Consider the following 13,737-nt stretch of genomic DNA (forward strand, 5'->3'; position numbering starts at 1 on the left):
TTTCACTGGCTCATCTGTCTTCCTATTTAAATGTAAACTTCCAGAGGCAGAGACGTTGTTATTTCCCAGTGCCTAGAAGAAATCGCTAAACTACTTTTTCAAGGGATAGAATAATTTTAGAAATGAAACTTAGAAGCATCTGAAATCACCTATTAATTTAATAATGTCTGGGAGGTTTAAAAACAAAGATTGTAAAGTTCCCTGGTCATTCCTATTTAAGATATAGCTTTATTCATGTTAAGTGAGAATAGTATCTCATGAGTTATCTTGAGGACCAAACCTGGTACACCTATACATTCTCTAATATCCACCGTCAGAGTCTGAGTGTGAACTGTCCCCTTCAGGCATTGTGTTTGAACACTTAGTCCCCAACTGGTGGCACTGTTTGTGAAGGCTGTGGAATCTTCAGGAGACAGGGCACCGATGGAGGAAGTGGTTAGGGGTGGGCCTTGAGGTTTTGTAACCCAGTCCCACTTCCTGTTCATCATTCGCTTCCTGATTGTGGGTGCAATGTGACCAGCTGCTTCCCTTCCTGCTGCTAGGCCTCCCCAACGCTGCTGAACTGTCAGCCAGAATAAACCCTCCCTGCCTGAATGCTTGTCAGGCAGTTTATCACAGCAGTGAGAAAAATAACTAACACCTCCATCACAGAGAGTTCTTAGAAAGCAGCAGTGAAAAGACAGACCGATAGAAAAAGTTGGGAGCTGTTGGAAGGCATTTTACTTATCAATTAAGAAAATGGGTCTTTAACTATTTCTTATAGAAACTGTCATCTTTGCTACCTTAAACAGTTACATGTACAACCCATTTATTCCAATGAATACTTTGTCTTTAAAAAAATTATAATTTTTTTTATTATTATTATTATTTTGAAACAGTCTCACTATGTAGCTCTGGCTGGCCTGCAACTCACTATGTAGACTAGGCTGGCTTTGAACTCATAAAGTTCTGCCTGCCTCTATCTCCTTAGTGCTGTGATTAAAGGTATGTGCCACCATACTCAGCCCCATTTTTAACTATGTGTACGTGTGTGTGTCTGCATGTGGGTATGTGTACATGGGGGTGGGTACCCACGGAGGCCAGAGGTATCTGACCTCCTGGGACTGGAATTACAGATGGTTGTGAGCCACCTGTGGGTTCCAGGAACCAAACATGGGTCCTCTGGAAGACTAGCAAGTACTCTTAACAGCCAAGCCATGGCTCCAGCCTGGGATACTTCATTTTTAAACTGTCTCATCCTGTCAAAACTGATGTGCAGACAATAGTGCAGGGTGACTTGCCATCAGGTAAGAAGGTTTTAGTGACCTAGAATCAAAGTTATCAATAAAATTTGGCTACTTCAGCTCCAAGCAGAAGTATCTCCACAGAAGCATTGTGTCTTTAATATAAATTATATTTTTCCTCTACATACCTTATTAAACTCTTGTTCTTTGAGACAAAGCCTCATTCTGTATTCCGGGTTGGCCTCAAACTTCCTATGTAACCCAGCCGGCCTGCTTAAGTTTCCCTGGTGCTAGGATTATAGGCATGAGTCATTCTGCCCTGTGATAAAACTTCCCTTTGCCTTTTCTTTTGGCAAACTCTTGTGTTCAGATTGAAAGCTAATTCAGCACGTTCAGGTTTACTGTGACTCCTACGCAGATGGAGACAGATTTAATAATCAATTATAGCAACTGTTCTGTGTGTGTGTGGTTGAAATTTCTTCCTTGGCTTCAATATAAGATTCTTTCCCCCATGTTTTAATGATTTCTTTACCCCCATTTTAACCAGTACCTACCTTTCTTTATTAACGCTACTTCAAACATTTCAAAAGCACAATAAAGCCTGTATGGTGGTACATATCTGTAATCACAATACTGGGAAGATACCAAGAGGAGGTAGGACCTCATCTGAAGAGAGGGAGAGAAATGAGAGCAAAACTTGAAAATAATTTTAATTATTTATTTTTGAGTTAGTGTGTGCTCATGTATGCACGCACTTGCCATGGCATACATGTGGAAATCAGAGAGAACTCTCCAGAGTCATTCCTCTCCCTCCACTGTGTGGGGCCCAGACTCAAATTCAGGTTGTCAGGCGTGACAGCAAGTGTCTTTATCTGCTCTCTGGCCAAGAGCAAAATTTAAAAGCTCTCACCTCACTCTTCTGTGCCATGTTCATTTTGATGACTTCTGAAGACCACTCAGGCTTTTAAATTTTCTCAGATACCCACTATGTGCCAGGTGTCTCACAGAATAAATACTGAGGATTCAAAACTAAAGATCCAGTCCCCCTACTTCTTCAGGAGCTACAAGATTAGAGGCCAACTAACTGGGGAGCTAGACCGGTGACAGCCAGTTATCCCCACGAAGAAAAGAGGAGAACGTTTTCCCTCCCGGGCCTGGGTTTGCTGGTAGAGTTGCTGAGGATCAAGGAGGATGGTGCTGAGGACCAGAAATGGTGATGACTGAAAGACAGAAATCTAAGAGATGGGGGCTGGCGGAGGGTAGAGATACATTTCAAACATGTATTAGTGGCCTGCTGCCACACCAAATGTCCATAAATGTTCTGGTCAGAGCAGTACAAGCAAGACCCTCTTACAGATCTCAGGTGTGTAAGTACACAAAGTGTCTTGGAGGATGAGACCAAGGTGTTGGGGGAGGCTGGCTCCCATAGGCAGCTTTGTGGTGGGGATCCCTTTCCAGATCTCAGAAGCTGCTGACATTCCTGGTTCACAGGCCTGCATCCCATCACCTTTGCTTGCTTTCTGATATGTCCCTGTGTCCCTCTCCTAGGAGGGTCATTGGGACTCCATTGGATCCATCGGATCACCCAGGATAGTCTCTCATCTGATGATTCTTACCTTGACCACATCTACAAAGCCTCTTTTGCCATATAAAGTAACTCAGGTTCCAGGGATTAGGACTTGGACATGGATGGTGGCATTCCTTGGCCTTAACACAGAAGTCACTTAAAAAACCATGAAAGAAGATGGAATTACTCTGGAGTCAGAATGCTGTCTGAAGTTAAGAGAAGAGAACATGTCTTGGACAGAGAGATTTAACAGGAAAGTTAGTCAAGACAAGGACTAAAACTTGTCACTACTTTGCCAAGTAAGCTGTTGCAAACACAGTATCCAATGAACTGGTGGGACAGAATCTAGACTGGTTAAGGAATAAATGGAAAATAAACCAATGAGGGTGGTAACTATGGGGTTCGCAAGATGGTTAAGTAAGGGCACTTGCCACCAAGCCTGATGACCTGAGTTAGATCCTGGAACCCACATGGCAGGAAAGAACTGATTCCCACAAGTCCTCTGATGATCTCCACACACACATACACACAAATAAATAAATGTATGAAAATGAAACAACTTTGAAAAGACTATAGACAAGTCTCATGTGTTGTATTTCTTCCTGGGACAGGCCTTACTACAGAACTGCCTGGCCTCAAACTTGAGATCCTCAAACTTGAGATCCTCTTCCCCTACTGTTAGGACTGTACAGATGTCCACCACCACAGTGACTACTGGAAAGTCTTTTTTGAAAGCTTAATTCCAGTAGGAAGACTAGAAAAGGAGTAATGTGAAAGTCACGAGACAATGGCAAGAGAGCCAAGGACACTTAGACGTGGAGGGGCAGGGATGGAGCAGGATGGGTTTGAAGACATTGTCTCTGAGTGCCCTGAGAGCAAGCTAGGGTAGGAAGATGAATCTGGAGGCAGGGGAAGAACCTGGGTAGAAAATGCCTCTGCCACCAAGAGGACAGAATGGGGATGAAGGATGCTATACATCAGAAAGAGGAGGAGCTAAATGCCTCGAGACTGCTGCTACTTCTCCCTGGGAGACCTTAGAGCAAAGAGGTTGATGGAACCATGAAATGACTTTGAGAAGACTGGGAAGGACACACCTGACCCAGGAGCAAGGACAACAGCAGGACAGCGACAGGACAGCGGCAGGCCTGGTGCCATCCAAGTGTTATTACAGCGAGAATGAAACCGGAGAGACCAGGTGTGCCAACACTGAGGAAGACAGGGTCAGCAATGCCAGGCTGAAGGCTCTACGACAGGAAAACCTTGCTGTAGTCTGAACAAGAACAAGCAGAGGGTCTGGCCATTTTGTCTTTATACACATCTGGCTATGAAGTTTGCTAAACTTTCACAAATCCACCATGGTTTAAATCGTACTGAAAAAATCTGAAGAAACATTTTTAAAATGGGCTGAATCCATCAAAGGAAATAATTAATGGAGGAAGATAAAGGCTACAGAAAGGGAAAATTCTTTGCTTGCCATGCTTATGGAAGACAATATCTAGAATATACAAAGATAAAATTTAGGATACAAAAAGCTAAATAGGAACTCATAACAACCCAGTCAATAAATGGGCCAAAGAAATGAAATCTTCTCAAAAGATGAGGTACAAATGGCCCATGAACGTTTCAAAAAGTGTCCAATCTATCAAAGAAATGCAAATGAAAACTACACTGAGAAGACTATACTCTCAGGGATCATTTCCATAGTTCCTTGCCAGAGAAATTTCTCTGACTGTATAGAGGACCCAAGTGCAACAAGGAGGTTGTGCTGGCTATTCTAGGTTGTCACTTTAACATCTGGAATACACCACAAGGCAGAAATGGAGGGCACACCTGTGAGAGATTCTTTTTGCTTGGGTGAATCCACTTCTAGTCTGGACCTTTTAAGTAGGAAGGCACACACCTTTGATCTGGGCCACTCCTTCTGCTGGAAATCTATAGAAAGACATGGAAGAAGGAAGCTTTTGCTCTTTGCCCATTTTCCCTCATCTTGCTAGCACATCCATTCCTTCACTGGCATTGGAGCCTTCTTTGGAATTCCAGCATGTATTGAAGACCAGCTGAGACATTAGGCTTGTGGACTGAGCAACCACTGGATTCTTGGACTTTTCATTTACAGCCAGCCAATGTTGGATTAGCTGAACTGCATTCTAATAAATCCCCTTTAATAATATATTACACATTAATATATTGATATCTTAATAATTGTATATATGGAGAGAGGGAGAGGGAGAGAGAGAGAGAGAGAGAGAGAGAGAGAGAGAGAGAGAGAGAGAGATTCATTCTATAAGTTTTGTTACTCTAGAGAACCCTGACTAGTACAGAGGTGTACTTCACTGAGAGAATGACCTCACTAGATAAAGACAGGCACAACCCTGTCTGAAGTGTGAGAAATGTGGGAACCTCAGGTATGTTCAGGCCCAACTGGGCCTGGTGGAGCTGAAAGCCACACTTTCAAGTAGTCTCAGGTTGTGGAAACCCTCCCTATTTGCTTAGGCACATGCTAGGCCTTACCCCTAGACACTAGGGGCTCTCAGTAATCCTTCATGCCCTTCATAAACCTGAATCTTTGGGGGGAAAATAAACTACATTGAGATATCATCTTACCCCAGTCTGAGTAAAACCAGGGCTCACACCTTTAGTTCCAGCACTCCTGAGGTAGAAGGCAAGGGGACTTCTGTTAGTCTGAAGTACTATACAAGGCCAGTCAGCGCTACACAGTGAGACCATCTTTTTTTTTTAAAAAAAAAAAAAAAGGAAGAAAAGAAAAAGAAATGCTGGCAGGGATGAAGGATGAGTACAAAAAGGAACTCGTATACACTGTTGGTGGTAATGCCAACTATGGAAGTTAGGGTGGAGGCTCCTCAAAAAGTTTAAAGTAGCTTCCGAATGACCGAGCCACCTGAAGGCCTCTGAGTCAGTACATCACAGAGACTCGCACATCACTGTTCACTGCAGCACTGTTCCTAGCAGCTGAGTCATCAACCAGCCAGGTGTCTAACGACAGAGGAATGGGTAAAGAGAATGGGGCATATACACAGAATGCAATTTGTTTTTAGCCACGGAGAACAATGCCATTTGCAAGAAAATGAATATAACTAGAGATATTCATATTAAGAGAATTAAGTCAGTCTAGGTAAATATCAGATGTTTCCCCTCATTTATAGGTTCTAGATTTTATATCAATACATAAAACCGTGTGTGTGTGTGTGTGTGTGTGTGTGTGTGTGTGTGTGTGTGTGTGTAAAACATCTGTCTAAGGGAATATAGGAACTAAAGGGAGAGGGAAGGAAGATATAGGAAGGTGATAGGGTACAGGGAGGTAATATACTCAACGTACCTTATATACTTGCATTAAAATATCCTTATGAAACTCAGTACCATATAAAATGAACATAGATCAATTAAAATACAGTTTAAAAGCCATATATATTCTAAAATATACAATCCACTTAAAAGTCATGGACATTTTCATTATGTAGTTTTTATTTTAGATGAACATTATTGTAAAAAAAAAAGTTCACCTGGAATAAAATCCATTTTTTAAAAAAACACAGCATCAGTATCAGTACAGTTAATGAACTGGCTTCAACAGACCAACCACATGACAGGTCCATATTATCCACAGGAGCTTGCCACAGTAAGCCACTGGAGCAAAATAAAATATGTGTAAGCACACAAGTAGAAGTCTATGAAAACACTCCCTAGTTCCCATGGGGGCATGATGTGAATCAGACAGTTCACGGCATTTTGCATTAAGGGAGCAGCAGCAGCAGCTGCACACAGTCAAGACAAACCCATCTGTAAGGCCATTGGAATGAACAATCATAAGTTCACTTTTAAAAAAAGGTACAAAGATGAAATACGAAGTTTTGTTAGTTCCTGGCATATGGCACACATTTCAAGATACAAAGTTAAAATCTGGAAAATCCTTAAAACAAATGCTTGCTGGTTTTCATTTCTGTACTCAGTCGTTTAGTTTCTTTTTAATGAACATGACATTCATAAATTTTATGAATCTATCCTGACCTGCTATGTCCTGATTCAAGGGATTTCAGACAGCCCTCTCTGCCACTGGGTATGATGAGAAAGATAAAGGAAGGTCTTTTTGTTTTATTTTTTAAGTCTAAAAAATTGAACTGAAGAAATTTTGAGATGAGTAAACCAACATAATGAAATGTGGTTTTAAAATTCTAGGCTTAGAATCTCATCTTTAAAGATTAAGATATATTTATAAAAGCATCTAAGTCATAAGCCTGAAAAGAAAGTCTGCTTAGTTTGTTATTTTACTGCTCACAGGAAGACATTTCATAAGCCCTAACAGAGATTCTCAGCATTTGGAGCCTGTAAAATGCAGTAGTAATTTCTTACTCATAAACCTCGGAACAATCCATGTATATTGCACAACTAAGTTCATTAATGGATAGGGCAGTAACATTTTTTTGTATGCTACTGGATATTGACATGCATGCTTTATTTGAAACTAAGGTATCACATTTCTCTTTTCCAAGGATGCCTTCAGTTCAAATAAGACAAAACAAAACATGCTATCTAAATTTTGTTGAATGCTTAGAGGCTGGTTCACTGTTTTTCTACCAGGTATTAGGATATTATTAGTTAGCTAAATGAGGTATAATTAAAAAAAATAGTCCTTCAGAGTAAAGAGTATAGTCCTCAGGAAATTTATAACAAAGACTGCATAAGCTGTCCACCTGAACAATAATTCAGGAAATTTATAACAAAGACTGCATAAAATGTCCACATGAACATAAGAAGCCCTGTGGCACCTACTGACCAATGAGCTGGGAGATCGCTTCATTAGCATCTGAAGAAAAAGGCTAGAATAGGTTCCCAGTGAAACATTTGACAATCAACTGATTCACATGCTACTTAATTACAACACACTCCACTCTCTGGTACCCTCAGACTCTATTTGAAAATTCTGAGTTCAACTGTTGTCAAAACTTAGTTCAATAATAATAAAGTGCAGCCACTGAATCACTAATACTGCTGCAAAAATCTCTATGTACCCTATCTGTAAGACCACAACAATGTTCACACACACACATAAAAAAAATCTAGATTTCTTCAGTTTCAGCAGGGAACAGACAATTATCTGTCACTAAATTCATCTACAAATAGAAAAAAATAATGCACCATATGTACACTATTAAGCAAAGTAGACTATTTGTTGGGTTGTTTTTACCATGCAGAAAGTGAATTTCCTATGGTCTGAGCTCAAATTATATACAATTTAGCAAAGCTAAATGTAAGAAAATAGCAAGAACAATTTATTTCTATATAACAGAGAATATACTCCCAGTTTGCTGCTACTTCAAAGAGCACTTTTAGACTCACCTAACATTTACAGGCTCATTCAAAGAGAAGTTCATGGAGACTAGTTATTAACCACAAAAGACGCAAGAAGAGTGAAGAAATCAAAAGCATTAAACAAACAAACAAAAAAAAAAGCTGACCACAGAACATGTCAGTTTTGGTTTGCAGACAGCCCCTGAGATAGAAACCAAAGTGTTAAGAAGACCCCAACAGTCAGAGGTAAATACTAAGAGAATTACATTCGTATATGGTGTCACAGCTCCTGCTTTTTGGAAAGTACTTTGTTACCACTGTAACTGCCTGAACTTTTTTCCCCTAGAAAAGTAGTGATAAGATATTTCTAAGAAAATACCGTTTCTTTTCAAAAATGTATTTAATTTGAAGATGTCAGACTTACAATCAATTCTCACTGAAAGAACTACTTACACCTGGACAGTAATGTGTGACTTTAAGCCAATAGGTAAGGAGGGAAAATGAAGAAAAGGCTTTAGTTTGTCAACAGTAAAGTCAGAGAATCCACCAAAAATAACTCTGGTATACTTGCAGCCACTGGAATGCTTTTGAGTTTTCCAACAGACAGGAAGGCCTGACTGGTCCAAGCACTGAAGCAGAATTCTCTGCATAACCAACTATCCATGTCCATTTCCACTTCCAGTTCTTTGCGGACAGCACAAGAACAGGGGGAGTGATCGCTACCAGATTATTTCCCCGTCACCTGTTTTCATGCCCTCTGTGTTAGGACACTGAAGACTAGAACAACAGCAGTGACATTATGATCTGGATTTGGCACATAAGTTAACACTAAATACCTCCTACCCCCTCTAGTGTGGTGGTTTATCCACAAAAGAAACATCAGAACCAGCATTTGGTGAGAAAGGCAGCAAAGCTTTTGGCTGCCTCTGGCCTGGATAGCCACCCCACTTCTCTAACCACAAACCTAAACGCAAGGGGCTGGGTCCTACACATTCAGCAATGGCTGCTGAAAAGCCCAAACCTGGATCGTATGTGCTCTAATGAAAAGACAAGATTTCTGGAGGATGTGCTAGGTCTAATTGCTTTTTTATATTTTTTAAACCCCAAATAGAACCAAAAGTCACTATTTTCAACATTACTAACAGCTATCTTACACAACATGTTTAATTTCTCTCCATACAGGTATGTTTTCTACCAACTGAAATCTAAATCTAACCTTTGTTAACTCTCTCACTGACGGGGATTATGGTTAAGAAGTGGGTAATACAAACTAATGGGTAAAACTGAGAAAGAATATATTACATATTCTGGTGTAACAAGACCATAGCCGGATGTGAAAATGAAGCCCCATGACCATTTCTCTCCTCTGTGAAATCTCAGCTCATGAAGTTCACAGGCAGACACAGCAGTGCTTGCAGATACTAGTGGTTTAGATAAGTAAATAATGACAAGAAGTCAGGCAGGTGAGGAACAGCAAATATGACCCTCAGAAGCAGCGCCGAGACTGGAATGCTTTCTACTTGCTGTTTACAGGGAGGAGGCAGTGGCAGCTAACCTAAAAAGGGATACAGCTACTCAGGGATGAGCAAAGCTGATAACCACCTGAAAAGATGAAGATGATATGGTCTCTTTTACAAGTTTATCAGTAGAACACTGCAAAGCCCTCTGATAAATGCTACCAATAGAACCTTTGGCCATTATGACCCGGCCAACCATCCTTGAATTTTAGTACATCAACCTCTGTTTAATGTTCTGCTGTCTTTAAACATCCCCAGATATGTAAGTCTAGAACTTCCTGCCACTAAAGTGCTCAGTTAGGAGTCTAAGATTATGCTGGACTAGAGAAAGGCTGACACTCATGTGCAAAGAAAGAAAGCAGCTTCCAGGACAGGCAGTAAAACAAGAAAAAACCAGTTAGGTCCCGCATGTGTCTCCACGTCTTTGCTTCCATGTCTGAAGAAAGGAGCCTGCTCTTTTGCTAGGCCACGAGGCTGGAATCCACTTGGCGTTCTGTGTTGAGAGGTCTAGAGTTCCGTGGTGCTCTCCGCAGCAGCCGGGTGAGGTGACTCTGAGGCTGGGTAACCTGTGCTTTCAGAGAAGCAGGGAAGGGCCCTCTAGGTATACTGCAGTCTCTCAGAAGTGAAGAGTTCATCAAAGCAATGAACAGCGGAAGAAACTGGTCTTCTTGGACCGGTTTTCTGTTATTTTCACTGGCCCACCTGCTCCTGACGAATTGCTGTCATTCTGAAAAACAGGATATGAAATTGCTAAGGAAACCAAGATTTCATGGTTTGACCCCAATTACCTACAGAATAAAAGCACACCACGTGGGGAATACACTCTAGTACACTCTCTCACCTGTGCTCACTGCCAAATTTTATCAGAGAAGGAATTAGTTAAGTCTCAGCACTGTCTTCTTTGCAAGTGGTGGATTAAAAAGAGACAAAATATTCTTAGGCTGGCTAGCATTTTGTTTTAACCATGTGTTAGGTAGGACACACCTATATCTAGTTTAAGGCAATATCAGCCAAGGCCTGTAGAGTGTCAAGGATAGTGATGGGAACAGGGCTAAGGCAGTAGACAATCAAGTTAGAGGTAAGGAGAGTTGGTAATAGAAGGCAGATAGTTTCATGAGGATCCACATTAAACTTTCGGGTGTCCTAAAGATTCATCACTGATGGTTCAAACTGAAGCCAATTTGAGCAACTCCAAGATCATCATTAGATAGATATAAATATGTATTATATGAAAATTGAACTAGATAATTTTATGAAAAAAGCAATTTCTGCCATTATTATTTTCACTATTCTGATACAAATTCAATTAACTACCACTTAAGAGCCAGAGGAAAGAGCTGAGACAGCTGTGATGCAGAAACAACCCTGAAGCAATAGAAATCATAAGCCTGGTGCAATCATCTGAAAGCATCAGGAACAAAGAAGTTTAATGTGAGCATATTATAATGCTGTCCAGCCTGTTGAGTGCCAAACTAAAAGGCTGTATCATAAAAATAAAAACTATAAGTGATACAAACCATTTTTCTGTTGAGTTTTGTCATTATATCCCGTGCAAGCGTAAAAAATGCCTAAAGATAAAATAAACAAACAAAATTATTGTTAAATTCAAAACAGAAATACAGAATTTTTATTATTTATTTGTGAATATACCACTTCAAGAGTTTCTAACTGAAAAGAGTAATATAATTAAAATCCTAGCATGTACATGTTATTGGCTTTTTCAGTTACATCATATTTTCCAATGTTGTCACATTGTCATTCATTCATCAAATATTTTATGCATGTAATATCTGTCACAAGTCCCTAATATGGCACACACAGTTATGAGTAGCTTCCTCAATACACTAAGAACAGGAGAATTAGGCTCTGTTTAAACCACCCTATTCCTGCAGGGAAAGGCTTCAACCTCTGGCCCAGATGATGCTTATCTTAGGGTTACTATTGCTGTGATGAAACACCATGACCAAAGCAACTTGGGGAGGAGGTTATTCAGATCATTAAGCTTCCACATCACAGTTCATCACCAAAGGAAGTCAGGACAGGAATTTAAGCACAGCAGGAACTTGGAGACAGGAGCTGATACATAGGCCATTGAAGGTGCTGCTTACTGGCTTGCTCCTCATGGCTTGCTCAGCCTGCTTTCTTATAGAACCCAGAACCACCAAACCAGGGACGGCACCACCCACAATGAGCTCAGCCCTCCTCCATCAATCACTAAGAATTAAGAAAATGTCCTACAGGCTTGCCTACAACCTGATCTTATGGAGACGTTTTCTTAACTGAGGTCCCTTCCTCTCAGATGACTTTAACTTGACATAAAACTATCCAGTATACACTAAAATCTGTGTAAGAAGTGATTTAAGGACAATTATGGATTAAACTATAGTTCTAAAAGTCTATCTTCACAAAAACCAATACTTTTCTTTCTGACCTCTTTCTTCTGAGGGCATACCTAAGTATGCAGAATCTTCCATGCCTTAATACTTCAAAACTGCCGGTTCCTGGAACTCAGTTAAACCACACACACACACACACACACACACACACACACACACACACACACACACACACACACAGTGTGGAAATCAATTTAAAAAGAAGCTGAGATAACCCACTTCGCTCACTGGCTCTTTAAAAAAAAGCCAGGCGGTAGTGGCACACGCCTTTAATCCCAGCACTTGGGAGGGCAGAGCCAGGCGGATCTCTGTGAGTTCGAGGCCAGCCTGGTCTACAGAGTGAGATCCAGGACAGGCACCAAAACTACACAGAGAAACCCTGTCTCGAAAAACAACAACAACAACAACAACAAAAAACCCAAAAAACAAACAACAACAACAAATCTGTCATCACTTTTACTTTGTTTCCACAGAGGTATGAAATTCATTCTGTGGCCAAGATTAAGGGGTGCCCCACAGGAGCTGGCATAAGAGCCACTACCCCACCTCACTCCCTGTTGGTAGAAGGAATCTTTCATGGAAGAAGGAAGCTTGCTTTTCTTTTTTTGTTTCCTTTTTATCTATGCTTATGAAAATAAATCAGTGGCAATTTCCTGTTTTTCAACACTCAGTAGCCAACCTGAAAAATGAGTTCTGATTATTTTGAAGAAAGAAGAAGTTCTGACAAGTATTCATTGACTACTAAGGCCATGGAAGTCTTGATATTTTAGCCACTGTGTAAGGAAGGAGTGAAGAATCCAAGCTACCGAAGCTTAGTTGGAACTGTCAGGATCATTAAGCACAGGTACTAACTCTATTACACAGCAGGTAAAGAAACAGATTAAAATCTTTTTAGATTATGGATTAGCCTATAGAAAAACGTCTGCCATAAATCAAACAGTAAAGGAGAAGATGAATGGGATTCTCACTTACACAACTTAAGTAAAACATAGCTCTCTGAACAGATGAAGATAGGGCTCTTCTGTATCTCAGAATCTAATCAATATTTATATGTATAATTCAGCTATTATTTGACTTAAAAGGGCTTATTGGGAAATATTATCATTTTTACTATTTTCTAAAGAGAAAATGTTTTCCAGCTTCAAATAACCCTGAACTTTTGAATTATAACCTGTTTTTATGTTCAAAAAAAAAAAAAAAGTTGCTCTGGTCATAGTGTCTCTTCACAACAATAAAACTCTAACTAAGAACTCCCCCCAAAAAAATTAATAAAATAAAATAAAATGTTTTGTTAACTTAAGATTTTTCATGACAGTGAGATACATCTGCTCCTGGCAGTACCAATTTACATCAGAGAAGATGATGGGCAATGAAGAAACTCCTTATGGAGCTTGCTTTCATTGTGGCAAGGTTAGCCACTGGGCAAAGAAATGTTTCTTGCCTTTGACTGCTGACAATGTGCTGTGTAGACTGGACATTCAGGACACACCAAAAAAAAGACTGTTGAACTTTGCCAAAACAAGAAAAGACAGTCCTTCAAATCTCCTGCTTCACTGAAATGTTTACTAGATATTCTGGACCTGTAGGCTGAAGATGGATGCCCCAATGTGGCAGAAGAACTCTGGGTGACTCTCCAGGCAGCCAAATGTCTCTGTTGTTAGATAGTATTACATCCATCTGGGTCTTTGATGGAGTTGAAGACCAGATAGTTATAACTGCAGTTTTCC

At 40.3% G+C, this 13,737-nt stretch overlaps 1 protein-coding gene across 1 annotated transcript in view; it reads right to left on the minus strand.

Annotated features, from left to right (window-relative positions):
• Positions 1-6,197: 6,197 nt before the first annotated feature.
• Positions 6,198-13,737, minus strand: part of Rab8b (RAB8B, member RAS oncogene family) — a 73,251-nt gene continuing 65,711 nt past the window's right edge. The window contains exons 7-8 of the mRNA XM_059268168.1: positions 11,132-11,182; positions 6,198-10,341 (exon numbers count right to left, since the gene is read on the minus strand). Of these exons, the coding sequence (XP_059124151.1) occupies positions 10,249-10,341; positions 11,132-11,182 (144 nt within the window). The 3' untranslated portion in view covers positions 6,198-10,248. The remainder of the gene's footprint in view (positions 10,342-11,131; positions 11,183-13,737) is intronic.

Source organism: Peromyscus eremicus, chromosome 7 (genome assembly GCF_949786415.1).
Source record: "Peromyscus eremicus chromosome 7, PerEre_H2_v1, whole genome shotgun sequence".
NCBI lineage: Eukaryota > Metazoa > Chordata > Mammalia > Rodentia > Cricetidae > Peromyscus > Peromyscus eremicus.